This window comes from Bombina bombina, chromosome 7 (assembly GCF_027579735.1).
Source record: "Bombina bombina isolate aBomBom1 chromosome 7, aBomBom1.pri, whole genome shotgun sequence".
Lineage (NCBI taxonomy): Eukaryota > Metazoa > Chordata > Amphibia > Anura > Bombinatoridae > Bombina > Bombina bombina.
This window is the reverse complement of record NC_069505.1, coordinates 5,535,672-5,551,099: the sequence shown is the minus strand read 5'-3', so window position 1 is coordinate 5,551,099 and position 15,428 is coordinate 5,535,672. Positions and strand designations below refer to the sequence as shown.

Genomic DNA, 15,428 nt, shown 5'->3' with positions numbered 1-15,428 from the left:
TTAATTCTATCAAAGCGTGGGTTCTCTGAGTCAGTTATAGATACTCTGATTCAGGCTAGAAAGCCTGTCACCAGGAAAATCTACCATAAGATATGGCGGAAATATCTTTGTTGGTGTGAATCCAAGGTTTACTCATGGAGTAAGATTAGGATTCCAAGGATATTGTCCTTTCTCCAAGAAGGATTGGAGAAAGGTTTGTCAGCTAGTTCTTTAAAAGGACAAATATCTGCTCTGTCTATCCTTTTACACAAGCGTCTGGCAGAGGTACCAGACGATTAAGCGTTTGCTCAGGCTTTAGTCAGAATCGAGCCTGTCTATAAACCTGTGGCTCCGCCATGGAGTCTAAATCTAGTTCTTTCAGTTCTTCAAGGGGTTCCGTTTGAACCTTTACATTCCATAGATATTAAGTTATCTTGGAAAGTTTTGTTTTTAGTAGCTATCTCTTCTGCTCAAAGAGTTTCAGAATTATCTGCGTTACAGTGTGATTCACCTTACCTGGTGTTCCACGCAGATAAGATAGTTTTGCGTACCAAGCCTGGTTTTCTTCCTAAAGTTGTTTCTAACAAGAATATTAACCAGGAAATAGTTGTTCCTTCTCTGTGTCCTAAGCCTTCTTCGAAGAAGGAACGTCTGTTACACAATCTTGATGTAGTTCGTGCTTTAAAGTTCTATTTCTCCAACATTGGTGTGTCCGGTCCACGGCGTCATCCTTACTTGTGGGAATATCTCTTCCCCAACAGGAAATGGCAAAGAGTCCCAGCAAAGCTGGCCATATAGTCCCTCCTAGGCTCCGCCCACCCCAGTCATTCTCTTTGCCGTTGCACAGGCAACATCTCCACGGAGATGGTTAAGAGTATGTGGTGTTTAGTTGTAGTTTTTTTATTCTACTATCAAGAGTTTGTTATTTTAAAATAGTGCTGGTATGTACTATTTACTCTGAAACAGAAAAAGATGAAGATTTCTGTTTGTGAGAGGAAGATGATTTTAGCAGACCGTAACTAAAATCGATTGCTGTTTCCACATAGGACTGTTGAGATGAAGTAACTTCAGTTGGGGGAAACAGTTAGCAGACTTTTCTGCTTAAGGTATGACTAGCCATATTTCTAACAAGACTGCGTAATGCTGGACCGGTAAGCCATTTTCTTAGTCTCAAACAGAATAAAGGGCTTAATATGGGCTATAAAACTGGTTGACACTTTTATGGGCTAAATCGATTGCTTTATTTGGACATTTTATACATGTTTATGCTGATAATTCATACTTATAAACTTGGGGAACGTTTTTTAACGTCAGGCACTGTTAGACACCTTTTCCAGTCAGGAAGGGCCTTCCCAGTTGTAGGCTGAGCCTCATTTTCGCGCCATTACTGCGCAGTTGTTTTTGAGAGCAAGACATGCAGATGCATGTGTGAGGACCTGACAGTTGTTGGAAAAGTTCCTAGAAGGCGTCATTTGGTATCGTATTCCCCTCTGGGCTTGGTAAAGTCACAGCAAAGGCTGTAGCTGGGACTGTATAGGGGTTAAATCTGTAACCGGCTCCGGTTTCGTTATTTTAAGGGTTAAAGCTCTGAAAATTGGTGTGCAATACTTTTAATGCTTTAAGACACTGTGGTGAAATTTTGGTAAATTTTGAACAATTCCTTCATATTTTTTCACATATTCAGTAATAAAGTGTGCTCTGTTTAACATTTAAAGAGACAGTAACGGTTTTGTTTTAAAACGGTTTTTGTGCTTTATTGACAAGTTTAAGCCTGTTTAACATATCTGTGCCTTCAGATAAGCTATGTTCTATATGTGTGAAAGCCAATGTGTCTCCCCCTTCAAAATTGTGTGATAATTGTGCCATAGCGTCCAAACAAAGGACAGTACTGCCACAGATAATGAAATTGCCCAAGATGATTCCTCAGATGAAGGGAGTAGACATGGTTCTACATCATCTCCTTCTGTGTCTACACCAGTTTTGCCCACGCAGGAGGCCCCTAGTACTTCTAGCGCGCCAATGCTTATTACCATGCAACAATTGACGGCTGTAATGGATAACTCCATAGCAAATATTTTATCCAAAATGCCTGCTTATCAGAGAAAGCGCGATTGCTCTGTTTTAAACACTGAAGAGCAGGAGGGTGCTGATGATAATTGTTCTGTCATACCCTCACACCAATCTGAAGGGGCCATGAGGGAGGTTTTGTCAGATGGGGAAATTTCAGATTCAGGAAAAAATTTCTCAACAGGCTGAACCTGATGTTGTGACATTTAAATTAGAACATCTCCGCGCACTGCTTAAGGAGGTATTATCTACTCTGGATGATTGTGACAATTTGGTCATTCCAGAAAAATTATGCAAGATGGACAAGTTCCTAGAGGTTCCGGTGCACCCCGACGCTTTTCCTATACCCAAGCGGGTGGCGGACATAGTGAATAAGGAGTGGGAGAAGCCCGGCATACCTTTTTGTTCCCCCTCCTATATTTAAGAAATTGTTTCCTATGGTCGACCCCAGAAAGGACTTATGGCAGACAGTCCCTAAGGTCGAGGGGGCAGTTTCCACTCTAAACAAGCGCACTACCATTCCTATCGAGGATAGTTTTGCTTTCAAAGATCCTATGGATAAAAAATTGGAAGGTTTGCTTAAAAAGATTTTTGTACAGCAAGGTTACCTTCTACAACCCATTTCGTGCATTGTTCCTGTCACTACAGCAGCGTGGTTCTGGTTTGAGGAACTAGAAAAGTCGCTCAGTAGAGAGACTCCATATGAGGAGGTTATGGACAGAGTTCACGCACTTAAATTGGCTAACTCTTTTATTTTAGATGCCGCTTTGCAATTAGCTAGATTAGCGGCGAAAAATTCAGGGTTTGCAATTGTGGCGCGCAGAGCGCTTTGGCTAAAGTCTTGGTCAGCGGATGTATCATCCAAGACAAAATTGCTCAACATCCCCTTCAAGGGTAAAACTCTTTGGACCAGAATTGAAAGAGATTATCTCAGACATCACTGGGGGAAAGGGCCACGCCCTCCCACAAGATAGGCCTTTCAAGGCCAAGAATAAGTCTAATTTTCGTTCCTTTCGTAATTTCAGGAACGGACCGGCCTCTAATTCTGCATCCTCTAAGCAAGAGGGTAATGCCTCACAGTCCAAACCAGCCTGGAAACCGATGCAAGGCTGGAACAAGGGTAAGCAGACCAAGAAGCCTGCTACCGCTAACAAAACAGCATGAAGGAGTAGCCCCCGATCCGGGACCGGATCTAGTGGGGGGCAGACTCTCTCTCTTTGCTCAGGCTTGGGCAAGAGATGTTCAGGATCCCTGGACGCTAGAAATAGTTTCTCAGGGTTATCTTCTGGAATTCAAGGAACTACCCCCAAGGGGAAGGTTCCACATGTCTCACTTATCCTCAAACCAAATAAAGAGACAGGCGTTCTTACATTGTGTAGAAGACCTGTTAAAGATGGGAGTGATACACCCAGTTCCAATGACGGAACAAGGAATGGGATTTTACTCAAATCTGTTCGTAGTTCCCAAAAAAGAGGGAACCTTCAGACCAATTCTGGATTTAAAGATCCTAAACAAATTTCTCAGGGTACCATCGTTCAAAATGGAAACCATTCGAACGATTCTACCCACTATCCAGGAAGGTCAATTTATGACTACCGTGGATCTAAAGGATGCGTACCTACATATTCCTATCCACAAAGTACATCATCAGTTCCTAAGGTTCGCCTTTCTGGACAAACATTACCAGTTTGTGGCCCTCCCATTCGGATTAGCCACTGCTCCAAGGATTTTCACAAAGGTACTCGGGTCCCTTCTAGCGGTTCTAAGACCGAGGGGCATTGCAGTAGTACCATACTTGGACGACATTCTAATACAAGCATCGGCCCTTTCAAAAGCAAAGGCTCATACAGACATCGTTCTGGCCTTTCTCAGATCTCACGGATGGAAGGTGAACATAGAAAAAAGTTCTCTGTCTCCGTCAACAAGAGTTCCCTTCTTGGGAACAATAATAGATTCCTTAGAAATGAGGATTTTTCTGACAGATGTCAGAAAGTCAAAACTTCTAAGCGCTTGTCAAGTTCTTCATTCTGTTCCACGTCCTTCCATAGCTCAGTGCATGGAAGTAGTAGGGTTGATGGTTGCAGCAATGGACATAGTAGGGTTGATAGTTGCAGCAATGGACATAGTTCCTTTTGCGCGAATTCATCTAAGACCATTACAACTGTGCATGCTGAAATAGTGGAATGGGGACTATACAGACTTGTCTCCAGTGATTCAAGTAGATCAGAAGACCAGAGATTCACTCCGTTGGTGGATATCCCTGGACCACCTATCCCAGGGAATGAGCTTCCGCAGACCAGAGTGGGTCATTGTCACGACCGACGCCAGTCTAGTAGGCTGGGGTGCGGTCTGGGAATCCCTGAAAGCTCAGGGACTATGGTCTCGGGAAGAGTCTCTTCTCCCGATAAACATTCTGGAACTGAGAGCGATATTCAATGCTCTCAGGGCTTGGCCTCAGCTTGCAAAGGCCAGATTCATAAGATTCCAATCAGACAACATGACGACTGTTGCGTATATCAATCATCAGGGGGGAACAAGGAGTTCCCTGGCGATGAAAGAAGTGACTAAAATAATACAATGGGCGGAGAATCACTCCTGCCATCTATCTGCGATCCACATCCCAGGTGTGGAAAACTGGGAAGCGGATTATCTGAGTCGTCAGACATTCCATCCAGGGAGTGGGAACTCCACCCGGAGATTTTTGCCCAGTTGACTCAATTATGGGGCATTCCAGACATGGATCAAATGGCGTCTCGTCAGAACTTCAAGGTTCCTTGCTACGGGTCCGGTTCCAGGGATCCCAAGGCGACTCTAGTGGATGCACTAGTAGCGCCTTGGACCTACAACCTAGCTTATGTGTTCCCACCGTTTCCTCTCATTCCCAGGCTGGTAGCCAGGATCAAACAGGAGAGGGCCTCGGTGATCTTGATAGCTCCTGCGTGGCCACGCAGGACTTGGTATGCAGACCTGGTGAATATGTCATCGGTTCCACCATGGAAGCTACCTTTGAGACAGGACCTTCTTGTTCAGGGTCCATTCGAACATCCAAATCTGGTCTCCCTCCAGCTGACGGCTTGGAGATTGAACGCTTGATTCTATCAAAGCGTGGGTTTTCAGATTCTGTGATAGATACTCTGGTTCAGGCCAGAAAACCGGTAACTAGAAAGATTTACCATAAAATATGGAAAAGATATATCTGCTGGTGTGAATCTAAGGGATTCCCATGGAATAAGATAAAAATTCCTAAGATTCTTTCCTTTCTGCAAGAAGGTTTGGATAAAGGATTATCTGCGAGTTCTCTAAAGGGACAGATTTCTGCTTTATCTGTCTTACTACACAAACGACTGGCAGCTATGCCAGATGTTCAAGCATTTGTTCAGGCTCTGGTTAGGATCAAGCCTGTTTACAGACCTTTGACTCCTCCCTGGAGTTTAAATCTAGTTCTTTCAGTTCTTCAAGGGGTTCCGTTTGAACCTCTACATTCCATAGATATTAAGTTATCTTGGAAAGTTTTGTTTTTGGTTGCTATTTCTTCTGCTAGAAGAGTTTCAGAGTTATCTGCTCTGCAGTGTTCTCCGCCCTATCTGGTGTTCCATGCAGATAAGGTGGTTTTGCGTACTAAGCCTGGTTTTCTTCCAAAGGTTGTTTCTAACAAAAATATTAACCAGGAGATAGTTGTACCTTCTTTGTGTCCGAATCCAGTTTCAAAGAAGGAACGTTTGTTACACAATTTGGACGTAGTCCGTGCTCTAAAATTCTATTTAGAAGCTACAAAAGATTTCAGACAAACATCTTCTTTGTTTGTTGTCTATTCTGGTAAAAGGAGAGGTCAAAAAGCGACTTCTACCTCTCTTTCCTTTTGGCTTAAAAGCATCATCCGATTGGCTTACGAGACTGCCGGACGGCAGCCTCCTGAAAGAATCACAGCTCACTCAACTAGGGCTGTGGCTTCCACATGGGCCTTCAAGAACGAGGCTTCTGTTGATCAGATATGTAAGGCAGCGACTTGGTCTTCACTGCACACTTTTGCCAAATTTTACAAATTTGATACTTTTGCTTCTTCGGAGGCTATTTTTGGGAGAAAGGTTTTGTAAGCCGTGGTGCCTTCCGTTTAGGTAACCTGATTTGCTCCCTCCCTTCATCCGTGTCCTAAAGCTTTGGTATTGGTTCCCACAAGTAAGGATGACGCCGTGGACCGGACACACCAATGTTGGAGAAAACAGAATTTATGCTTACCTGATAAATTACTTTCTCCAACGGTGTGTCCGGTCCACGGCCCGCCCTGGTTTTTTAATCAGGTCTGATTAATTATTTTCTCTAACTACAGTCACCACGGTACCATATGGTTTCTCCTATATTTTTCCTCCTGTCCGTCGGTCGAATGACTGGGGTGGGCGGAGCCTAGGAGGGACTATATGGCCAGCTTTGCTGGGACTCTTTGCCATTTCCTGTTGGGGAAGAGATATTTCCACAAGTAAGGATGACGCCGTGGACCGGACACACTGTTGGAGAAAGTAATTTATCAGGTAAGCATAAATTCTGTTTTACAAGCATCTAAGGATTTCAGTCAAACATCTTCCTTGTTTGTTAACTATTCTGGTAAGAGGAGAGGTCAGAAAGCGACTGCTACCTCTTTCCTTTTGGCTGAAAAGCATCATCCGTTTGGCCTATGAGACTGCTGCCAGCAGCCTCCTGAAAGAATTACTGCTCATTCTACCAGAGCAGTGGCTTCCACATGGGCTTTCAAAAATGAGGCTTCTGTTGAACAGATTTGTAAGGCAGCGACTTGGTCTTCACTGCATACTTTTGCCAAATTTTACAAATTCGATACTTTTGCTTCTTCGGAGGCTATTTTTGGGAGAAAGGTTTTGCAAGCAGTGGTGCCTTCTGTTTAAGGTACCTGTCTTGTTCCCTCCCTTCATCCGTGTCCTAAAGCTTTGGTATTGGTATCCCAGAGTAAAGGATGAAGCCGTGGACTGGATACACCTTGCAAGAGAAAACAGAATTTATGCTTACTTGATAAATTACTTTCTCTTGCGGTGTATCCAGTCCACGGCCCGCCCTGGCATTTAAGTCAGGTAAAAAATTTTTTTGTTTAAACTACAGTCACCACTGCACCCTATGGTTTCTCCTTTTTCTTCCTAACCTTTGGTCGAATGACTGGGGTTGGAGCTAGAGGGGGAGCTATAATGGACAGCTCTGCTGTGTGCTCTCTTTGCCACTTCCTGTAGGGAATGAGAATATCCCACAAGTAAAGGATGAAGCCGTGGACTGGATACTCCGCAAGAGAAAGTAATTTATCAGGTAAGCATAAATTCTGTTTTTTTATGTTGGTTGACTATCTCTTCTGTTCGTAGAGTTTCTGTTCTGCTGTTTGATCTACTGTAACTTATTTTCCATGCGGCCAAGGTTGGGTTTTATTACCTAAGGGGGTGTTTTTGCAAGATTGTTGTTTGAGCATTAAAGTTCTATCTTCATACTACCAAGGACTTTCGACAATCTTCTTCCTTGTTCATTCTATATGTTGGATAACGCAGGGGTTAGAAAGACACTACGACTACTCTCTTTTTGGTAGAGAAATATCATCCATATGGCATATATAGAGGCATGACAACAGCCCCCTGTAAGAATTACGGCTCTTTCCACCCCTGCAGTGTCTTCGTTTTGGGCCTTTAAGGACGAAGCTTCAATGGAACAGATCTGTAAGGCCGCTACTTAGTCGTCTTTACGTATTGTTTCTGTGTTTTACAAATTTTGATGTTTTTGCCTCAGCTGGAGCTTCTTTTTGGAAGAAGGGTGCTTCAAGCGATGGTGCCTTCAGGTTAGGTCTATCTTCCTTGATTTGTCCCTCCCTGTTCATTCTGTGTCCTCTTCAGCTTGGGTATTGGTTTCCCAACAGTAATGATTGAATTTGTAGACTCTCACTGCCATTAGAAAGAAAACAAAATGTATGCTTACCTGATGATAAATTATTTTCTTTCTTGGCAGTGAGAGTCCACAAAATCCCTGCATTTTTTAGTTATGTGGCGGCAGTTGTTTTTTTCCCTTAGTTCCGGCACCTCTATACCCCTAATTTTTCTCTTCACTTTTTCCTTCTCAGCTTGAATTACTGGGGAGGAAGGGAAAGTGGGAGGGATACTTATAGCTTTGGCTGGGGTGTCTTTGCCTCCTCCTGGTGGCCAGGTTTTGTATTCCCAACATTTAAATTTGTGGACTCTCACTGCCAAGAAAGAAACTCATTTATCAGATATGCATACATTTAGTTTTTGTGTGGTTTTACATATTTATATGTTCTCCCCCTTTAATGCCTTTCCCAATGGTCCATTTGACCTACTTGAGTGTTTATGTAATTGTTTGAAAACAACTATTTTACCTTTGTTTCTTATTTGTCATAACTACTTTGGCTATTGTATCCCACCTACGCTGAACATATGAGTAACAAACATTTTGCTTTGTAGAAAAGCTATGTAACCAGAACACAATAACACTGATTAATCTCCTAGTATATGGGATAGATTTTGTATGTGAAATAGCTGCTTGTGTTCAACCTCCCAGACATAATTAGCATTTCAATACATAACATAAATACTTGCAGGCTCAGTCCATTGTTATAGGCATGTACTTGGTGATGGTTTTAATGAGGAAAAAACAGCTATTTTTTGTTTCAATATTTGCAATCATGAGCAGTTTGTGCTTTTGAAACAGAGCTGATTTCTGATATAATTCTTTGTCCATATGAATATTTTTACTTCCTGTCCAAGACTAGTGTAATGTTTGGTTGTGTATCTATTTATTTTTCCATTACTTTGTATCTGTATTTAGATATAGAATCATTTTATTTTGCTTGGAAACCTTTTTTCAAAAGTGACAAAATTTCCTTAAAATTAGGAGGCATAAGTGGCGGAATTGTGTTGAAATGTATTTACAATTTGTGGTTCGCTTGATATAGTGGCATGGAGCATCACAAAAAAAACAAACGTATATGTGTATTGTCTTGTGTTCACAGGGCACCCGTCCTGCCTGCAGTTTACGCCTGTGATGATGGCAGCAGTGAAGACGTATCGCTGGCAGTGCATAGAGTGCAAGTGCTGTAATATATGTGGGACCTCTGAAAATGATGTGAGTCTGAGATGTATTGCTGCATTTGCTCTAGAAAGGGTAAACGTAAGCGGTCAGACCTCATCTTCCCTTTATACAACATTGCGTCAGGTGCTAGATATTTATTTTCCCCTCATTATTACAGGTGTCTGTTTGTCTTTAGACCCAGCATTTTTGGCTCTAGACTATATATTGCCTTTGGGGTGGCTTTTAAGGGACGTACTAGAAAACAATTCTGACATGCATATGTTAGCGCTTTTTTTTCAATGTAATTGGCAAGAGTCCATGAGCTAATGACGTATGGGATATACAATCCTACCAGGAGGGGCAAAGATTCCCAAACCTCAAAATGCCTATAAATACACCCCTCACCACACCCACAATTCAGTTTTACAAACTTTGCCTCCTATGGAGGTGGTGAAGTAAGTTTGTGCTAAGATTTCTACGTTGATATGCGCTTCTCAGCATTTTGAAGCCTGTTTCCTCTCAGAGTACAGTGAATGTCAGAGGGATGTGAAGGGAGTATCACCTATTGAATGCAATGGTTTTCCTCACGGGGATCTATTTCATAGGTTCTCTGTTAACGGTCGTAGAGATTCATCTCCTACCTCCCTTTTCAGATTGACGATATACTCATATTCCATTACCTCTTCTGATAACCGTTTTAGTACTAGTTTGGCTATCTGCTATATGTGGATGGGTGTCTTCAGGTAAGTATGTTTTCATTACTTAAGACACTCTCAGCTATGGTTTGACAATTTATGTATTTATATAAAGTTCTAAATATATGTATTATACTTATACTGAAACCTGAATCATGGCAAATATATTTCCTTTTGGGGACTGTCAGTTTGATATCTGGGAAATGCATTTTTTAGAAATGTATTTCTTACCTGGGGTGTAGTCTTTTTTTCAACTGACTGTCGATTTTCAAATTTGCGGGAAGAATTAGGCTCGCGAGGGCGCAAAATGCTAAAGTTTATTGCGTCATTTGGCGCGAAGTTACGTTAGTTGACGCCGGATCCTTTTCACAAGGTTGCGTCATCTATGACGCAAGTGTGTCGTTTCCGGACGTTTTTGGCGCCAAAAAATATTTTTCTTTTTGTTGTGCGTCATACTTGGCGCCAAATATTTTCATTATTTTAGACCCCATTCCGTTTTGCTTCTTGCTTTTTTCTATGTCAGAGGACTATTCTGTTTGCATTTTTTCCCATTACTGAAACTGGCATATAAAGAAATTGATAATTTTGCTTTATATGTTGTTTTTTTTTTCTCTTACATTTGCAAGATGTCTCAATCTGTTTCTGTCTCAGAATTCACTGTTGGATCCCTGCTGCCAGATAACAGTTCTACCAAAGCTAACCAGCTGTGGTTTGTAATAGTTGTCATGATAAACCTTTACATGCAGAAAATGTATCCATCAGTAGTAGTTCATTACCTGTTGCTGTTCCCTCAACATCTAATGCACAAGATATACCTGTAAATTTAAAAAGAATTTATTTCTGATTCTATTCAGAAGGTTTTGTCTGCCGTCTGCCTTCTAATAAGCGTAAAAGGTCTTTTTAAAACTTCTCATAAGGTTGATGAAATTTCAAATGACCAGCAACATACTGAATTATCCTTCTCTGGTGAGGATCTATCTGATTCAGAAGATCCTGCCTCAGATATTGACACTGATGAATCCTTTCATTTATTTAAATTGGAGTATATTCGTTCTTTGTTAAAAGAAGTGTTGATTACATTGGATATGGAGGAAACTAGTCCTCTTGATATTAAAACTAGCAAACGTTTAAACTCTGTTTATAAACCTCCTGTGGTTATTCCAGAGGTTTTTCCAGTTCCGGATGCTATTTCTGATATGATTTCTAAGGAATGATGGTACTTTTATTCCTTCTTCAAGGTTTAAAAAATTGTATCCTTTGCCAGAAGTTAGATTGGAGTTTTGGGAAAAGATCCCCAAAGTTGATGGGGCTATCTCTACTCTTGCTAAACGTACTACTATTCCTGAGGAAGATAGTACTTCTTTTAAAGATTCTTTAGATAGGAAACTTGAATCTTATCTAAGGAAAGCTTATTTATATTCAGGTCATCTTCTTAGGCCTGCAATTTCTTTGGCTGATGATGCAGCTGCTTCAACTTTTTGGTTGGATACTTTAGCACAACAAGTATCGGATCATGATTTGTCTAGCATTGTTAAGTTGATTCAACATGCTAATAATTTCATTTGTGATGCCATTTTTGATAATATCAAAGTTGATGTTAAATCTATGTATTTAGCTATTTTAGCTAGAAGAGCTTTGTGGCTTAAATCTTGGAATGCTGATCTGACTTCTAAGTCCAGATTGCTCTCTCTTTCTTTCCAAGGTAATAAATTATCTGGTTCTCAGTTAGATTCAATAATTTCAACTGTTACTGGGGCAAGGGAGTTTTTTTGCCTGAGGATAAAAAAACCTAAGGGTAAATCTAAAGCTTTTAACTGTTTTCGTTCATTTCGACATAAGGAACAGAAACCTAATCCTTACCCAAGGAATCTGCTTTCAATTAGAAGCCTTCTTCAAATTGGAATAAATCCAAGCCATTTAAGAGATCAAAACCAGCCCCCAAGTCTGCATGAAGGTGCGGCCCTCATTCCAGCTCAGTTGGTAGGGGGCAGATTAAAATTTTTCAAAGATGTTTGGAACAATTCGGTTCAAAATCATTGGATTCAGAGTATTGTCTCTCAGGGGTACAGAATAGGATTCAGAGTAAGACCGCCTGTGAGAAGATTTTTTTCTCTCACGCATTCCGGTAAACGCAGTAAAGGCTCAGGCTTTTCTGAAGTGTGTTTCAGACCTGGAGTTGTCAGGGGTAATCATGCCAGTTCCCTTTCAGGAACAGGGTCTGGGGTTTTATTCAAATCTATTCATTGTTCCAAAGAAAGAAAATTCATTCAGACCAGTTTTGGATCTAAAGATTTTGAATCGATATGTAAGAGTACCAACTTTCAAGATGGTGACTATAAGGACTATTCTGCCTTTTGTTCAGCAAGGGCATTATATGTCCACAATAGACTTACAGGATGCATATCTTCATATTCCGATTCATCCAGATCACTATCCGTTCCTTAGATTCTCTTTTCCAGACAGGCATTACAAATTTGTTACTCTTCCTTTTGGCCTAGCGACAGCTCCAATAATCTTTTCAAAGATTCTAGGTGCCCTACTCTCTGTAATCAGAGAGCGGGGTATTGCGGTATTTCCTTATTTGGACGATAACTTGGTACTCGCTCAGTCTTTACGTTATGCAGAATCTCACACGAATTAACTAGTGTTGTTTCTTCAAAGACATGGTTGGAGGATCAATTTACCAAAAAGTTCTTTGATTCCTCAGAAAAGGGTTACTTTTTTAGGTTTCCAGATAGATTGTGTCTATGACTTTGTCTCTAACAGACAAGAGATGTTTGAAATTGGTTGCAGCCTGTCGGAACCTTCAGTCTCAGTCATTCCCTTCAGTAGCTATGTGCATAGAAGTTTTAGGTCTCATGACTGCAGCATCGGACGCAATCCCGTTTGCTCGTTTTCATATGAGACCTCTCCAGCTTGGTATGCTGAACCAATGGTTGCAGGGATTATACAAGGATATCACAATATCCTTAAATCCCAATGTTCGACTTTCTCTGACTTGGTGGTTAGATCACCATTGTATAATTTTAGGGGCCTCTTTTGTTCGTCCAACCTGGACTGTGATCACAATAGATGTGAGTCTTTCAGGTTGGGGAGCTGTTTGGGGATCTCTGACATTACAAGGAGTTTGGAAATCTCAAGAGGCGAGATTACCAATCAATATTTTGGAACTCGTTAATTTGTTTTCAGACAGGCGACATCACAACTGTAGAATATGTCAATCGTCAGGGTGGGACTCACAGTCCTCAAGCTATGAAAGAAGTATCTCTGATACTTGTTTTTGCACGGAATCCAGCTCCTGTCTAATTTCTGTGGTTCATATCCCAGGTATAGACAATTGGGAAGCGGATTACCTCAGTCGTCAGACTTTACATTCGGGAGAATGGTCTCTCCACCCAGATGTGTTTTCTCAAATTGTTCAAATGTGGGGGCTTCCAGAAATAGATCTGATGGCATCTCATCTAAACAAAAAACTTCCCAGGTATCTGTCCAGGTCCAGGGATCCTAAGGCGGAAGCAGTGGATGCATTGACACTTCCTTGGTGTTATCAACCTGCTTATATTTTCCCGCCTCTAGTTCTTCTTCCAAGAGTGATCTCCAAGATCATCATGGAGCAATCGTTTGTGCTGCTGGTAGCTCCAGCATGGTCTCACAGGTTTTGGTATGTGGATCTTGTTCGGATGTCCAGTCGCCATCCTTGGCCACTTCCACCTAGGTCAGACCTATCTCAAGGTCCGTTTTTCCATCAGGATCTCAAATCATTAAATTTGAAGGTATGGAAATTTAACGCTTAGTCATAGAGGTTACTCTGACTCAGTGATTAATACTATGTTGCAGGCTCGTAAATCTGTTTCTAGAAAAATTTATCGAGTTTGAAAGACTTACATTTCATGGTGTTATTCTCATAAATTCTCTTGGCATTCTTTTAGAATTCCTAGAATTTTACAGTTTCTTCAGGATGGTTTGGATAAAGGTTTGTCTGCAAGTTCCTTGAAAGGACAAATCTCTGCTCTTTCTGTTTCATAGAAAGATTGCTAAACTTCCTGATATTCATTGTTTTGTGCAGGCTTTGGTTCGTATCAAGCCTGTCATTAAATCAATCTCTCCTCCTTAGAGTCTTAATTTGGTTTTGAAGGCTTTACAGGCTCCTCCGTTTGAGCCTATGCATTCTTTGGACATTAAACTACTTTCTTAGAAAGTGTTGTTTCTTTTGGTCATCTCTTCTGCTGGAATAGTTTCTGAATTATCCGCTCTTGTGAATCTCCTTTTCTGATTTTTCATCAGGATAAGGCGGTTTTGCAGACTTCATTTAAATTCTTACCTAAGGTTGTGAATTCTAACAACATTAGTAGAGAAATTGTTGTCCTTTCCTTATGTCCTAATCCTAAGAATTCTTTGGAGAGATCCTTACATTCTTTGGATGTGGTAAGAGTTTTGAAATATTATGTTGAAGCCACTAAAGATTTCAGGAAGACTTCTAGTCTATTTGTGATATTTTCTGGTTCTAGGAAAGGTCAGAAGGCTTCTGGTGTTTCCTTGGCTTCGTGGTTAAAGTTTTTGATTCATCAAGCTTATTTGGAGTTGGGTCAAACACCGCCTCAGAGAATTACAGCTCATTCTACTAGATCAGTCTCGTGGGCTTTTAAGAATGAAGCTTCAGTTGATCAGATTTGAAAAGCAGCCACTTGGTCCTCTTTGCATACATTTACTAAATTCTACCATTTTGATGTATTTGCTTCTTCGGAAGCAGTTTTTGGTAGAAAAGTTCTTCAGGCAGCTGTTTCAGTTTGATTCTTCTGCTTTTGATTTAAGTTTTTTCCTTTCATTTATGAGAATTAACTTATATTTTGGGTTGTGGATTAATTTTTTTCAGCGGAAAATGGCTGTTTTTTTATGTTTTTTTTTTTTTTATGTGTTTTTTTCCCCTCCCTCTCTAGTGACTCTTGCGTGGAGTTCCACATCTTGGGTATTGCTATCCCATACGTCACTAGCTCATGGACTCTTACCAATTACATGAAAGAAAACATAATTTATGTTTGTTACCTGATAAATTAATTTCTTTCATATTGGCAAGAGTCCATGAGGCCCACCCTTTTTGTTGTGGTTATGAGTTTTTGTATAAAGCACAATTATTTCCAAATTCCTTTGTTGATGCTTTTTACTCCTTTATCACCCCACTACTTGGCTATTCGTTAAACTGAATTTTGGGTGTGGCGAAGGGTGTATTTATAGGGATTTTGAGGTTTGGGAAACTTTGCCCCTCCTGGTAGGATTGTGTATCCCATACGTTATTAGCTCATGTACTCTTGCCAATATGAAAGAAATGAATTTATCAGGTAAGTTCTTATATAAATTATGTTTTTTTGGCCTGGAACTAGTACTTCAGGTCTCTTACGGCCTACTAATCGTGACTGGCTGATGACATCTGGTCTCTGCAAGTGAGACAAACCATTGTTTGTGCTCAGGACAGGAATGCATCATTAAATACTCTTTTAGATCAGAGAAAAATTGACTAGAATGTCCCTTTTTAAAGGTTCCACAATGCATTTCTCTAGACATGTGGTTTTGTGTTGCTTTTACAATAATCCTATAAATGTCTTTAATCTGGTCTTTTATCAACTT

General features: G+C 40.8%; 1 protein-coding gene across 4 annotated transcripts in view; it reads left to right on the top strand.

The window, feature by feature from the left end:
* DPF2 (double PHD fingers 2) overlaps positions 1-15,428 on the top strand; it is a 442,311-nt gene that overhangs the window by 343,340 nt on the left and 83,543 nt on the right. For all 4 annotated transcript variants that reach the window (XM_053719943.1, XM_053719942.1, XM_053719941.1 and 1 more), the window contains one exon: positions 9,053-9,165. In XM_053719943.1, the coding sequence (XP_053575918.1) occupies positions 9,053-9,165 (113 nt within the window). The remainder of the gene's footprint in view (positions 1-9,052; positions 9,166-15,428) is intronic.